Source organism: Poecilia formosa, unplaced genomic scaffold, assembly GCF_000485575.1.
Source record: "Poecilia formosa unplaced genomic scaffold, Poecilia_formosa-5.1.2 Scaffold93, whole genome shotgun sequence".
Lineage (NCBI taxonomy): Eukaryota > Metazoa > Chordata > Actinopteri > Cyprinodontiformes > Poeciliidae > Poecilia > Poecilia formosa.
The window spans coordinates 1,929,777-1,944,555 of record NW_006800032.1 but is presented as its reverse complement, the minus strand read 5'-3'; the positions used below and the strand labels follow the sequence as shown (position 1 = coordinate 1,944,555).

The following is a 14,779-nucleotide window of genomic DNA, read 5'->3' as shown; positions in this document are numbered from 1 at the left end:
TCTTAAAATTACAAGGAAAAAATTTTATGCTGATGTATTAAAACAATTTCTATTAAGCATTAGGCTTTACTAATAAAACTTATGTAAAAAAGTATAACTTCACAAGATGCTGAACATTTCTTATAATTTTTTTTATTATTATTTTCATTTTTTGAGTTCTCATAAAATTACTACTTCATTCCACTGATATTATGACTGTATTCTGGTTGTGATGTTATTCTTGTAGTAAAAAAAATAAAAATAAAATAAGACTCTAATAATCTGTCATAGAGTTTACCTGAATTCAAAGTCCAAATAAATATAAGATGGGATAAATAAATAAATAAATATAGACATATAAAACGTGAAATTTTTTCTCTCATGTCTGGATTTTAAGCAGTTCTTTCATTTATTTATTTTTTAAACAATGGTCGTTATTAAGACTCGATTAGGGGTCATTTGAGATTATCTGTAATTTACTTTGCAATGGATTTCTTCTTTATCAATAACACTGTAATCTCACCAAGGTCCAATCTCATCTTTCGATTCAGTGACTGTCCATGGAAACCACGCTGAGAAGGATGCTGAGGAAGAACTGAAGCGAATAAATCTAGAGATGGATGCTGATAGGCTCGTGGAGATGAAATGTGCAGAGACTGATAGGGAAGCTCTTAAATCTGCTTTGCAGGCTGCAGTGGTGGCTGCCTACAGCAGTCACAGCAAGCTGCACGCAGATGCATGTCCTGCTCAGGATGGAGAGGTGGAGTATGTGACCAAGTCTGAAATGAAGGAAGTTCTCACAGTGTGTGAGAATGCAGTCAGGGAGGGGATCCTCACCGAGGTGGGGAGTTCGTTTTTTTCCCTCATCATCGACCGTGTTGTGAAACTGGGAGAAAAAGAATACCTCCCGATCTTCATTAGGTTTGTTGACAGTTTTGATGTCATGCGCTTAGAGTTGGTAGGATTTCTTGAGGCAGATCTGGAATGTGACGTCATGGTGCAAAGTCTTCTGCAAAAAATAACTGTGGACTGGCACCTGGATTTAGGTAACTGCAGAGGTCAAGCTTACCTTGGCTCTGGTGATGTTTCCTACAAGCTCAAAGCCTTTGCCTGCAAAGTGCAGGAGAAGTATCCGCTCGCTATCAGCACACATTGTTCTGCTTATTCGTTCAACACATGGTGGTCTAAATCAATCCCAGTGCCTGCTGTTAAAAGAGCCCTGGATACATTTGAAGAAATCTTGACATTTTTTGGGAGCAGTGCTGCTCTAGAGAAACAACTTGACCATGTGATAGCATATGGCCTGAGAGAGAGCTACGAAAAGGTCCAAGAGTTACAGGGGCAGTTCTGCACTGTTTGGCAGGAGAAGCATGACTCTTATGAGGTGTTTGTGCAGATGCTCGAGCCCCTAAGCGAATGTCTGGAGAAGATCAAGAACAACCCACAGAGATGGAAGCTCTCTGTTTCTGAACAAGCCGCAGTCCATCTGCGCAAAGTCATGGAGTTTGATTTCATAATTTCCATGGTGGTCTTGAAGAATGCTTCCTCCTTCACCAGAGAGCTCAGCGCAGGTATCCAGAAGGATCAGTTCAGTGCGGCATCCCAGCTTTGCCAAATCAGTGGTATCGTGGCCACTCTGAACAGAGTGAAAACCAATATGAAGTTGTTCCACCAGAACTGGTTTGATGAGGCTTGTGCGATAGCACAGAGCCTTAGAGTACAGATCGAAGTGCCTGACAACTCTCTTCCAAAAGATGGCTTGATAAAGCCAGCCACATATTACAAAGACTGCCTGAGTGTGCCCCTCGTAGATAACCTCATCAATGCCGTAAAGGATCATTTTTCAGATGACCACAAAGAAGCTCTGAACTTCCTCTCCCTTGTTCCCTGCTCAGTCACAGTGAGCTACATGTTCGAGAGCCTGAAGTCAAAGCCGCCTCTCTATAGCAGCGACCTCCCTGATGCAGACAACTTCTTCACAGAGCTCTGTTGTTGGAGAGTAACATGGAAGACTAAGGTGGCATCCGTGACTATCCCAAGCTCCATATTTCACACGTTACGCCTGCCGCTCATGCAGTACTTTGGGAACATCAATGCCTTGCTGAGGATCATGTCTGTCCTTCCCAGCACCACGCTAGAGGACTGTGGTGTTGTAATGCGCCACAAGAAATTCCAGGACTACTTGAGAAGCACGTATCCCAAAGACAGGTCTGTGTGTTTGGCTATGCTCTACGTCAGCACAGACTTCAGCAGGGACCTGGACCGTATGGTCAGCCAGTGTTTGAAGGTTACGCCACAAGCGTTGGAGGGCATCTGTTTGGTACGTACCCCTATTCTTTACTGTGACGTAGAGTCACCGTTCTGTTTTTTACTCTACAGCCTTGTTTAATTTAATAAGATTATTTTGCTATTCTTGTAGGACAAGGAATCAAAGAGTCTCATCAAGAACTCTGAAAATAACATGGAAGGTAAACAGTAAAGATATTATTTTTATAATTTAGTTTTTTGCCTGTTTTTCTGGTAATTCTAACCATTTTCCTTGATGTATTTAGTTGACATGGTCAAGGACGAAGTTGGGGAGCTCAGTATTCAGCAGTCTCCTGAGAAGTTGCAGATCCAAGAAATGAAAGCCACGGATGAGAATGGGCTCACAGGAGACAACCGTCAGAGCCTGGCTACAGTTTTTAGGCTGGCAGCACTCCTGGGGAAAAAGAAACGCAGTCTCTGTGAGCTCTCTGAGGAAGACCGAGAACCTCTTGTTCAGGAGCTGAAGTTGTGCCACTGGTTTGGAAGTGAAGGCAAAAGCATACCATGGATTAGTGATGACGAAATGGAGAACCTCCTCATAAACGGAATCAGAGATGTCATACTAAAAGAAATACAGGAGTCTCCATTTTTTTCCCTGATCACCGATAAACCTGTTAAAGTTACTAACAAAACCTACCTACCTGTTTTCACTCGTTTCGTTGGCGAATCTACTCCAAAAGTGGAACTGATTGGATTCTTACCATTTAATGAAAATGGCGACGTTGACAGGCAAGCAAGTAACCTTGCAAAGATTCTTACTGAAGACTGGGGCTTGCCCATGTCGAAGTGCCGAGGCCAAGCATTCATGCATTTAGGTCCAGGTTATCAAAGCCTGAAGAAGATGTCTCTAGATTTCCTCAATAACTATCCGCTCTGTATTGTTACGCCCAGTGAGTCTTGCGGTCTCGCTCATTGGTTGGCCAGTAGTGTGCCTTGTCCTTCTGTGGCAAAAATGCTGGACATCACAGAAGACCTGCTGCTGTTCTTCGACCAATCTCCTGATCTAGAGGAACAGTTGGCAGAGGCTGTTGATGGGCTTTTAAACATGCCAAGAGAGGCTTTAGAGGAAATTCCAGAAACTTGCTGCTCAAGGTGGAAAAAACGGGAGGACTTTTTTGATATCCTTGCTGATACATTAGAGGGCGTACTCAGCTGCTTGGATGCTGTTAGCTCTAGTGCCACAGGCGCCAAGTCGATGCATGCTCAGGTTCTGTCTGCTGCTCTGAGGAACATGGATTTCATCGTCACTCTTGTGATTTTGAAGAACGCCTGTGCACCTCTTCGTAACTGCAGCACCGTTTTCCGCTGCGGAAACCCTGCTGACATCCTTTGCGAGGTGGAAAAAATCCCTTCCATCATAGCAACTCTTGAGAAAATGTTAAAAAATGTGAGCTCTGTGCACACCACTTGGTTTGAACAGGCATTCCAGTTAGCGACCAAGGTGGCTCCTGAACAAGTGTGCTTCTCAGAGGAAGTTAATAGCTATGATTCCCCAGAGATTTACTATGTAGAAAACCTGAGTATTCCACTACTCCATAATCTGATCGAGGAGATGAAGTATTGCTTCTCAGAAAACCATTTAAAGGCTCTGTCTGTCCTGTCACTGCTTCCTTCTTGCAATCCACAACCCATACTTTCAGAGGCCACAGACAAGCCTTTCAGCCTTTACCTTGCAGATCTTCCTGAGCCTGACATGGCTGAGCACGAAATTAACGCTTGGGCTGCCGTCTGGAGAGAGAAATACCAAGATAGTGCTCTTCCAACATCTATCGCTGAAGCACTTGTTCATCCAGAGTCCAAAAGCCACCCAACCGTTACCTTACTGCTCAGACTGGTTGCTGTGTTGCCGAGTGTCAGTATGGAGTGTGACCTGATGAAGACCACTCTGAACTCAATGAGGGATCTGTTTAAAAACACCACATGCAGAGGCAGCCGGATCAGTCAAGTGATGCTTTTGTTGCACTCCACGACACTGCAGAGACTCCCAGAAGTCATTGAGATGTGCATGGAGGTTGATCCAGAGAGCACTCCATGTCTGTCCCAGGTACGTTCACTTGTCACATGGATGTTTTAGCCAGATAACTATACTAATGAAAAATATTGAATGTCTTAATAATATAAACTTTAAATTTTATAAATGAGAATTGGTTGCAGTAGTTTTAAATAGACTCGGATATATATACATATACACTCCCTGTCTAATTTTGGTAAGTTTGGAGAGAAACCATATGCTTTTTGTTGCCATCAGCGCAATTCTGGCAAAGATCTGCTTAGACCTTTGATTACTCTTCTTATCTTGGCACATAGCTACCTTTTAAATGTAATCCGCCGATTTCCAGGTCCATATTATCCAAAAGATTGGTTCTGAATTGGATAAAGCAGGCTAAAATTAGTTTTTATGTATTTGATTACTGTCATGGTAGAACACCCAGTTGTCTCTAAAATTCAACCATTTAGCTGCTTGAGGTGAAGTGGAAATATTAAGAGGAAGGCTGCCTTCTCCTATTTCTCCCACCCACCTATCCAAGCACTAGTATTGGCATTGGGACCATCACCATATTTAACAGCTGGTCCAGTTATCTCAGGTTTGAAAGCCTCGTCTTTAATCCTTCAAACATTCATCCTGACGTTGTGGCCAGATGCCTAAATCTTCGTCTTGTCTGCCCATAAAACTTTGATCCAGAATGTATTTGGCTTGTCCACATGGACAGCTGCAATTTTCAGTCAAGATTTAAGAGGTGTTGATGTTGGAGCAGGCTTTCTGCTTATTCATTTCAGTTCAAATGCTTTATTTTTCCCAAAGGGAACTGAAATAAAGAGAAATGTTAAACTTGCTGGTGTTTCAGCATGTTCAGGCTGGGGGTGGACCCTGGGTTGGTACTATTCAACCTAACCAACTTCTTTTTTATTGGAGCTGCCAGTTTAGGCCAGGTGGTTGAAACCTGGACAGGGTTGGGTGTCCCAAGCACTCGCCAAAGCTAGAGCAATTTGTCTTCCGTAAAACCTATGATTTGTTAAAGTTTACCTGATTTAGATGTGAAACTAAGCATTGTTACTCCCATTTTTGAACATTTTCACCAACAAAATGCAGTTACAACTGTGACTTTAAACTGCCAAAATCTGATAAATGAAAGTAATATTTAATTTTGCTTTAAACAATCCTGATTTTTCAAATCTGTTTTAGTAAGTTTGTCTTAAAATCAACTTTAATGTTTGATGTTTCAAGACGTGTGGAAATAACCCATGCCAAGTAGGTCAATGTTTTGTCCAAAACCCTGAAAGGCCGATGGGGAAACTCAATTTGTACAATTATTGAGTGCTGAAATGGAAAACTTGAATGGATGGGAGAGTTTTGATATATTGGAGGCTTTTAGAAAAAGATAAAATCCACTATAAATCCAAAATCTTTAAAATGTATTGAAGTTGTATTCACCCAGAAGAAGCATTCAAATGCAAGGCAAAATTGTACAGTACTTTCACAATGAGCTCATATGACTAATGCAGTGATAAGAGAACAATCTGTGGTTGCTATCTATGCTAGATAACTAAGGTTTTCAACTCATTTTAGGTCATGAAAGTTCTCCAGAGACTGAAGTTGGACAGAAGTAAGTTGATGTATTGCTTATTCGGTGACATCATTATCACCAAGTTTTGTGTTCTGTTTAAATTCAAGGTAGGAGTATAACTTTTGTTTTCTCTTATTGAAATTTAGGGGACCTCGATGTGAAATCAGCAGAATCCCAAGAATCGAGTGTTGCAGAGAAACCTGCAGATGAAGAGGTGAAAGCACCAGATAGGGGAATGACTCAAAAGGTAGCTGAAGGACCTAGAACGGCGGTGTCTTTCTACGAGCCGCAGCTACGTGAACAAATCTTAAAGGAACTCTGGGACTCTCAGTTCTTCACGGTCATAACTGAGCAAGTTATTGAAATTGATGGTGAGCTCTATATCCCATTGTGCATCAGGTACTTAAACAAAGAGGACATCCAGTGTGAGGAAACACTGGCTTTCATCCCTTTCACCGAGGACTCTGATGTCCTTTCCGAGGCCATAGAAACTGCCCTGTCTGAGAAGTGGGGACTCAACATGGAGTATTGCAGAGGACAGGCCTCACTAAGTGTTGGTGAAGCAGGAGCTCAGATGAGGGCTGTAAGTTTAGCCATTGCAACAAAATACCCTCAGGCTATTAGAACAGTTAGCTCTGCTCTGTCCCTCAATGTTTGGCTGGCGAGATCCTCCCCTGCTGAAGAAGCAGCCAATGGATCCGTCCTCATGGATAAATTATTACACTGGCTCACAGAGGATGTAGAACGCCAGAACATGCTGGAAGACATGATCATGTTGACGTTCCAGCAGGATGAGGCAAAGGCCTGTGAGCTGAGAGACAAACTCATCAAGAACTGGGAGAAGAGTCATGATATGCATGAGGTTATGGTAGAAATTTTGGAAGCAGCTATGCTCTGCCTGAATGAGCTGAAAGGAGAGGGAAGTACTTCAGACCAGCAACAAGCGTCACATTTTTTTGACGCGATCAGAAACTTTGAGTTTATCTTTTCAACTGTGGTGCTGAAGAATGCCCTGAGCTTAACTAAAAAGCTAAGTCAGTCTCTTCAAGGTAAACCTTTAGATATGTTGCTTGCTGTGAATACCTTGCCTGATCTCAAAGCGTCCCTTGGTAAGCTGAAGAGCGAGATTGACGTCCATCACAAGTCCTGGTTTGAGGAAACGGTCTCCTTGGCTTCTAAGCTAAACGTTCAGATGCTGCATTCAGTTCTTCTAGAGCCGCTGAGTGACTTTTACAAAGAATCTGTCAGCGTGAAAGTCGTGGAGCACTCGATAGCAGAAATTGACGACCTCTTCACAGACAAGGTACTGGATACTTTAAGATGCCTGGAGATTGTGCCTTATGCAATGTTCAAAGTGGAAACCAGCATTCTTAGTGGTCTTGTGTTTCGCCTGTACAAGGAGGACTTGCCAGACCAGTCCTCTCTTCACTCTGAGATGAAGGCGTGGAAGGAGAAATGGTTGGATCCTCTGGCAGGTTACCTTCCAGCCACTGTGCTCGATACGCTCAAGACATCACAGATCAGAAGTTTTAGTAATATTGAAACGCTCCTCAGACTTCAGGTCATTTTGCCATTTTCGCGACGGGAGAGCAACTTCAGGCAGGGGAAAAGGAGTCTGCAGGACTTCATTCACCAAGAGAAGAGATCCCTCTCTGAGCTCCATTCTCTGTAGGGGTTACAGGTCCTCTGGTTGAAGCTTTGAGCAGTGTGTTTGAGAGGAAGTGGACGTTCGTGCCCCCCAACTAAAGGACTGTTTTAGCCTTCACGGACAATTGTCCCTGTACATTACTAAATTTTTGTTGGTTGTCATCCTTCAATCCTATGCTCTGTTATTTCCTTTCTTTCACTTTGTAGTTTGTACAGTTGTATCTCCCAATGGGACCAATATGATGGAAAAACACAAAGCCCCAGTGATGGTTCTCAGTGCTTGTGCCTTGATGAGAAACTGATTTTTATCCCTTATCATGAAATTGAGATGGTCAGCATTGTCCCATTGGTTTTACTTGAGAATCTTCTGCCCCCTCTACCCTCATAATCAGAAACGACACTGAGTTTAATCACTTTTACCAACTTTTTATTTTTTAAGACTCACTCTTATATTTCCTTGGCACAAATAGAAACTGTTAGTTCTGTCATGTCTGATTATTTTCTGTGTTTGCCATCTCCTTGCGAGAATGACTTTGCTGTAAACGTATCTTTGAGAATAATGTTTCCTTTATAGGAAAATCTTCATATATATTTGTCAAAAAACAATAATAAAATGATCCAAAAAGATATGTTCATTGTTGACTATGAAAAGGTAAAGGTAATTTTATTTATATTGCACATTTTCAGCAACAAGGCAATACAAAGTGCTTTACAGGAATTAAAGGGAAATACAAACTAACAAACCAAAGGAAAGAAGAAGAAGAAAGAATCTGTTGATCTGAAGTAAATAAACTAGATACTCCTATTCAGGGTTGGTAGATAAGTTTAAGTAAGTATCCTCTGGTCTAATTCCTTTCCTCGTTGGAAAGAGTCTAAAAAGTAGTTAAGTAGTTTTTCTGGATTCTAAATTTGTTCTAATTCCTGTTCTGGGTTGCTAAATAAGTATAATTAAGTATTCTCTGGACTTTAAGTAGTCTCTAAACTTGTAAAAGTAATGAGTACTCCACAGTTTCTAAGTAAAAACTAAATGAAGTGTCTTGAAGTCTGTATGCTAATATGAAAGTCAACACAAGGTGGCGCAGTGCACCTATTCAAAACTGTCTTGTAACAAACTACAGGCATTAAAAAGTAAGAATACTTTTTAACTATAAAGCCGTTTCCTCACATAATAACCAGATTTATCAAACAAGACTAAAATAATGGGCTAATTTCCCTCGTTAATGACGGAGTCTGTTTCCTATTGCTCTAAGAATATGTCCAGAGGAAACATTTGGGATTCTTCATCTCTATATGCTGTGTAAATATTTAGTTTACAGTTGCTACTTATTTGCCAGTCGAGCAGGAGGCCATTCTGGTTCTCGGTATGAGGGAGGGACGTGTTTAACCTGTATTTGCAGGAGATGCAAATCATCTCTTCTGTGATTCATTGTCGCTTTTGTCTGTTAGTTAATATGTAATTTAAGGAATAAGTGTATTCTGCAGGTCTGCTGTTAGACGTTGCCTTTCCTGTTAATCATTTGTTAGGAATTCCTGCAGTTCTGAAAGGAGGCATTGCAATAATAAAAAAAAAAACCCTGCATGGCTGTTTAAAAATTATAATCTATTGAAAACAGTGATTTTATTTGTTAAGTTCTTGATCTTTTTCTAGTACAAACTGAAGTGGCTATAACCTAAGTGTAAAACCATTATTAAACATTTTCCAAAAGGTTCTTAGCATCAATATTAGGCTACAAATTACATTTCTGTAAGTGGTAAATCTTTTGCGTTTGTTCATTCATCGCTGATTTTTATAAAGAATGTCACTTCAGTTTGTTTAGTCACAGTTGTAACGTTGTTTTTCCATTTTCTCCCCCAACAAATTTCAGTTTAATGTTCATAGAGAAAATATTTCTGTTACGTTAACCTCTGAGTACTTTGACATGAGAATGTGTTTTTATTGAAGTTGGCTCAAGAACAGGGAGTTCAGCACTAAATTAAATACTATTAGACGTTTCTGTACTGTCGGAACGTGCTAAAGTAAGCTAATTTAGATGTAAAAGCAGGAGGCTTTTACAACAGTGACATCTACGTTACTAGGTCAGATCTGTGACTTTAATAAATTGACATCAAAATTGTTTTAAGAAGGCTTTAAAATAAAATTGAACCCGGTGAACCTTTCATAAACCCTGCTCTTTGCTCTCCACCAGGAGCTAAACATCTGCAGGCCGTGCTGTATTTGTTGACCTTTTTAAATGTCTGTGCTCAGGCTGCTACAGGTAAAATCTCAGGTGTGGCCTGTGCGTTTGAGCGTGAAGAACACATCCTCCCTCTCTAAGCAAAACAAGGCATTCCCATAATTGACCTCTGCAGCAGGCTTCCTGTTTAATGTCAAGGTCCTGTGCTGATATAAGAGCCGTGGCAGTCTTGTAATCATATCCACACACGGCTGGGATTTAACTACACTTGCAGGAAAGACAGAGGGGCTTAAATGGATTTCATTTCAAGGTTCTCTTTCAGGGAGATTTGACAGCACAGACCGCAACGCAGACCCGTCAGCAAGCAGAAAAACTTTTGGTTTGAGTTATTCAGACGTCAGCTTGTTCATTGTACCCTCAAGAAACACTTCATTTTTATTTGCAGTTGTAAAACTGTACGATTTGAAACAGTAAGTGAAATGTGAGGGATAGTGTAGGTATTGTTGGTGAGATGGGATCGCATAAATTACCCTCTGGATCGACAGTAAGAGGTTTTTCGATTTACGAGGGATCTCGAGGTTTATCTAACTCCAAAGTTATTGCTTTCAAATCCTAGATCTGGATCCGCATCCGTTAGCGGTTATTTTTTGACTCTTGAGAAGTCTCCACTGAGCAATGTGAATATACAGAAGAGGAACGTCCAAATCTTTTGTAATCCTTAAAAACCCAAGCTTTAATCCGTTATGAGGATGTTTTGGTGTTCCGGTCTAACAGTGTAAATATTCACAAGAACCAGATGTATCTGCACAATTTATCTAGCGTGGTGTTTAGAAGCCAGTGGCCCGGTCGATGGCGAGATTAGTGATCCTGCCGTCGCTCCTCGGCTTTGTGTTTAGCAGGAAGTGTGGGAGCAGAGACAGCTGTAAATGAATGGAGTGTCTGAGAAGGTTGGAGTCGTCTCCCCACCCCTCATGGCCAATCCTAACCCCCAAGGAACTTGACACATTTTGCTCCTCTTCAGAAACACCTTTAGACATAGTAGGGTGTCGTCGTACGTTGTGATGAAGGACCTGTATGACTGATGCTCTGACAACGGGACCTCAAACCTCGAGTTGGACTCACTGAGATGTAAACAGCACCGTGTTGGCAGGAAGATACTGATCCCAAAACTCCTCTATCAAGAATGTGGACAGTATTTTCACCCATAACATTTTAATTTAGCATGTAAATATCAATCGTAGCAACACAATGTCAGCTTTTGTTTACAAGAAGCATTTGTTGAGTGATGATACAGGTCTGAAATGGGCTGCATGGTGCCGGAGTTCAGTCTGAAGTGCTTGTGAAGGACCTCATGTTGAGTTCTGAAGTCTTTCCCCCATCTGTCACTTAAAAGCACCCCCATCTGTCCATACTCAAAGCACAAAGATGCCGAGGGTGTATAATGATGCGTGTGAGACGACGACTGGACGACGCTTGTTGTTCCTGTGGAGGTTTCAGACACAACAAAGTTTGGGGATTTTCACCTGGTGAATGCGAGGCTCTCGTCACTCAAAACTAAGCCGCGATCTGCAAAAACATTTCGAAACCCAATCTGAACCTAAGCTCCGATCCAGAATGTTCTTGTTATTTGTCAATAACCAACTGGCAGCACATCCACATGCCTACGTGTCATGCACGAATCAGAGATAAGAGGCTAAATGAAAGCTAGCTGTTACAGCTGCGGTTCGCTGACTGTTTCCATTTGAAAAACCCACTTTTAAGCTTCAATCCAGAAATGATGGCTTTTAAGAAAAGTCCTGCTTTTCATTTGACAGGAGAATTATCTACGGTTTTCTGGGGGCTTGGCCGATGATGAACAGCAGGCAACGATGAAGGTATCCTCGTCAGAAAGTGAAATATGTTCGTTTATTAGTTTATTGTTGTGGTTTTCTTATTGCGGGCACTGACAACATTAAAGGGAAAAGAATGTTTTTTTAAATTAAGAAAAATTACTAGGTCCGTAAGCTGTTCTACTCTTCTTCTTCTTTTGAAATTTGAACCTACGGATAATTAATTTTTCCAATGAATATGGACTACTCTCTTCAACCCTCTATGTTGGTTTTGTGAATATATCCTAAGCCATGAAAGTAACTGTGCACAATTCGGGCTGGGATCCTCCTGGGTGAAAACTGAGGGTCCTCCGCCCCATTCATGATATTATGCTTGATCCTCTTGAGATTACATGGACAACAGCTTGGAGCTGTGAAACCTCTTCCTCCTCAGACATTAGCACACAGAAAACCTTCTAAATCATTTGCGCAACACAAGCAGTTCCTCAGCAACACTAAAATACAGTTACACATAAAGGGTTTGACTGAAGGCTAATAAATTGCAGTTTACATTTTTTTGGTTTCTGAAATATTTCTTTGGGATTTAATAATATCCACCCATCTGAGGGTATTTGTCTCAATTACATGACATCGCAGCTGAAAATAAACTCGAAGCTCTGGATCAAACCGCATCTGATTGAAAATGTATTTGAACATTTCCAAACCGTGGAGCTGGAGCTGAAGTTTAAGAGACACTGATGCATGTTCGCCAGTAATCCAGCCTCGGCTGCAGTGACAGTTTTAAAAACTCCGATGCAAATGTAACATTATCTCCGCGAAGCTGGTTTTCATCTTCGACGAGGATTATCGATCTTAACTCCGTTCTGGGCCTGCTCCTCCATGACGTGAATTATTTCGTTATAATAACCCCCACTCCCCCTGCCACCCCTCACATCTCCTGTGTTGCTTGGAAGGTGAGATGTGAAGATCAAGGGGCTGCATGTTGATCCTAGCTCAGGAATGGAGAGCCTGTGTGTAAAAAGTCTGTGGACAGGCCTGGTCCTGCTGGAAGCTCCACAACTCCCACACACACTCTGACCTCGTTGCCCATTCACAGCCGACTGCCATGTAAAACACATCAAGCCTCCCTGACACCATCCCCCCCGCCACGCTGGCCCTGTGTATTCTAAACAAGGTTCATGCATATGGAGTTGTTGTAAAGCTGTTTGGCAAACACGTATTGAAGCCAGCGGTGGGTTCCCAGAGGAAGAGGGGGGGATTGTTTTGGTCAAAAGCAGCATGACAACACCTGGCCCGCCGCCGCCGCCGCCACTCCCCGATGGCGCAAAAGGCCAGCAGTGGAAGCTGCAAGGTCAAGGCCTGGACAAGAGCTCAGCTCCAGTCACTTCCTGAGCCAAAGCCATACGTCGCATTCCTGCAGCCGCGGCGTATCGCTTACAGCCTGGTTAATACTGGAGGAAAACAGACCGAGCAGGAAAGCTATGTAACATTAGGAAGCTTTTCTGCTCCTTTTTTTAAAAAAAAAAAAAAAGATTTTTAACAGAACATGTGTTAGAGAGTGTTTGTGTGTCTAAATGTGGACGGACCACAATATCCTGTCACACTGCATTACGGCGCATATACTGTAACTGTTATATATGGTGTCCGAAATGATTAAAGAAAGATGTGCATCGTCCTGCGAGGAACTCGAGAACGTCGTTTTATATTTTCAAATAGCTTGGGTTTGAAAAATTTGGAGAAAATTAATCTCAGTTGGCATAATCTGTATTTATGTTTCTATATTAGCTTTACATTTTTTAACTTGATTACATCTGAAAATTGGCCTGCTATGATAATACATATTGCTGGATGAGAAATTGTCCCAGAAAATATTTCAATAAATGATAATATTGTAGTTTTGAGAACATTGAACATTTTGAATTAATATAACAACCATGGCAGAATAATGCAAGTTTGCCCTCTCAAAGATTAATGCACTTTAATTTGGTACATAACATTTAACACTGAAACTATATGACATTTTGAACATCCAAGATGAAACACGACAACAAAAAGCAAAAAAAACAAAACAAAAAAAAACACTCACACACACACACACACACACACACACACACACACACAACCGAAATCATAAATAAAATGGATTATGAAGTTTCTAAACACTTTAAAAAATACTAATCATTAGACTGGAAATTACCGAGCTCATTTGAGTTCATCATGTAATTAATTGCTCATTGCGACGGGCTTTTAGGAAAGTAAAGACGATTTGGAAAAGCCGAGTCCCTGAGTTCGTTCATTTGTTTCGTATGTGTTCAAAGAATCCAGAAATGCCACAAAGTCTAAATGTAAAAATATTTTTTAAATAGTAAATGAAAAAAGACATTAATGATAGGAGTTATTAGAGAGTTTCAGTAACCCTACAAGGCTCGACCATGTATATCTATGATCGGACTACATTCATTGTCTGAGTTTGGTGTTTGGAACAACAACGGTACTTTTGTTCACCACTTCTCCCGCTCTGGATTCGGATGCAATGTAAAATAAAACAGATAAACTGCATGTCACGTTAATAGGAATGGTCTCGTTACCTCTATCAAGTTGTTATGGTTTGAAAACTGGAGTACTATTTTTTATTATACTATTCATACAATTTATAGCATAAATAAGATGCCAAGAGTCCCCAGAAAATTCTCCAACTGTATGGAGCACAAAGTAACACAGCACCACCTGTTGCTGTGCACTGCTGGTCAGCTGACTGTAAGAGAACATTTTTATCTTGTCTGCAAGAAAGAGAAAGATATAATTTGGCTCTTTGGAAATGTTTGCAATCATAAGAAAACCTGATATATGTTTGACTATGTGTATCAAAATAGTAAAAAAAATAAACTAATACATTTTTATAGAAACCTTTACGTAAAAAGTAATCTTTTATCAATTTATAGGAATAATTGTTGCTGCTTCTTTTTTTCCCCCCAGAATTATCAAACCATGAGAATGTGATAAAAGTTCATGCCTAATTAATAGAGACTGAGAAATGAACCATTACACAGCCTGACAGTAAAACTGCATAAATATATATTTTTTGACTGGCAGTTGAAAAGACAAAACATATTGTTAGACAGTTTTAGTCCCCGTACAAGGCGTTAGTTACCCTGGTCGTCTAAGGCATTGGTTCGCAAAGTTGAGACTGGGTATCAATAAATATGGAATGACAATCCTCTGGAGAAAATAATAAAAATAACAGTTGGTAATACATATTCCGGCTAAAAATGTTAGA

General features: G+C 40.9%; 1 protein-coding gene across 1 annotated transcript; it reads left to right on the top strand.

The window, feature by feature from the left end:
- The first annotated feature begins 181 nt into the window (after window positions 1–181).
- LOC103142119 (uncharacterized) lies at window positions 182–8,126 on the top strand. The gene is made up of 5 exons (XM_007558009.2): window positions 182–2,299; window positions 2,399–2,447; window positions 2,532–4,330; window positions 5,855–5,891; window positions 5,999–8,126. The coding sequence occupies exons 1-5, from the start codon at window positions 596–598 to the stop codon at window positions 7,522–7,524; spliced, it is 5,115 nt and encodes a 1,704-aa protein (XP_007558071.1). The 5' UTR covers window positions 182–595; the 3' UTR covers window positions 7,525–8,126.
- Window positions 8,127–14,779: the final 6,653 nt, after the last annotated feature.

What these genes read in the sequence shown, in the direction of transcription:
- LOC103142119 (XM_007558009.2), top strand. Translation starts at nt 596, where the DNA reads ATGGATGCTGATAGGCTCGTGGAGATGAAATGTGCAGAGACTGATAGG. An exon ending in CTCTGAAAATAACATGGAAG is followed by an intron (nt 2,448 to 2,531) that starts GTAAACAGTAAA and finishes TGATGTATTTAG; the next exon opens with TTGACATGGTCAAGGACGAA. An exon ending in GCACTCCATGTCTGTCCCAG is followed by an intron (nt 4,331 to 5,854) that starts GTACGTTCACTT and finishes AACTCATTTTAG; the next exon opens with GTCATGAAAGTTCTCCAGAG.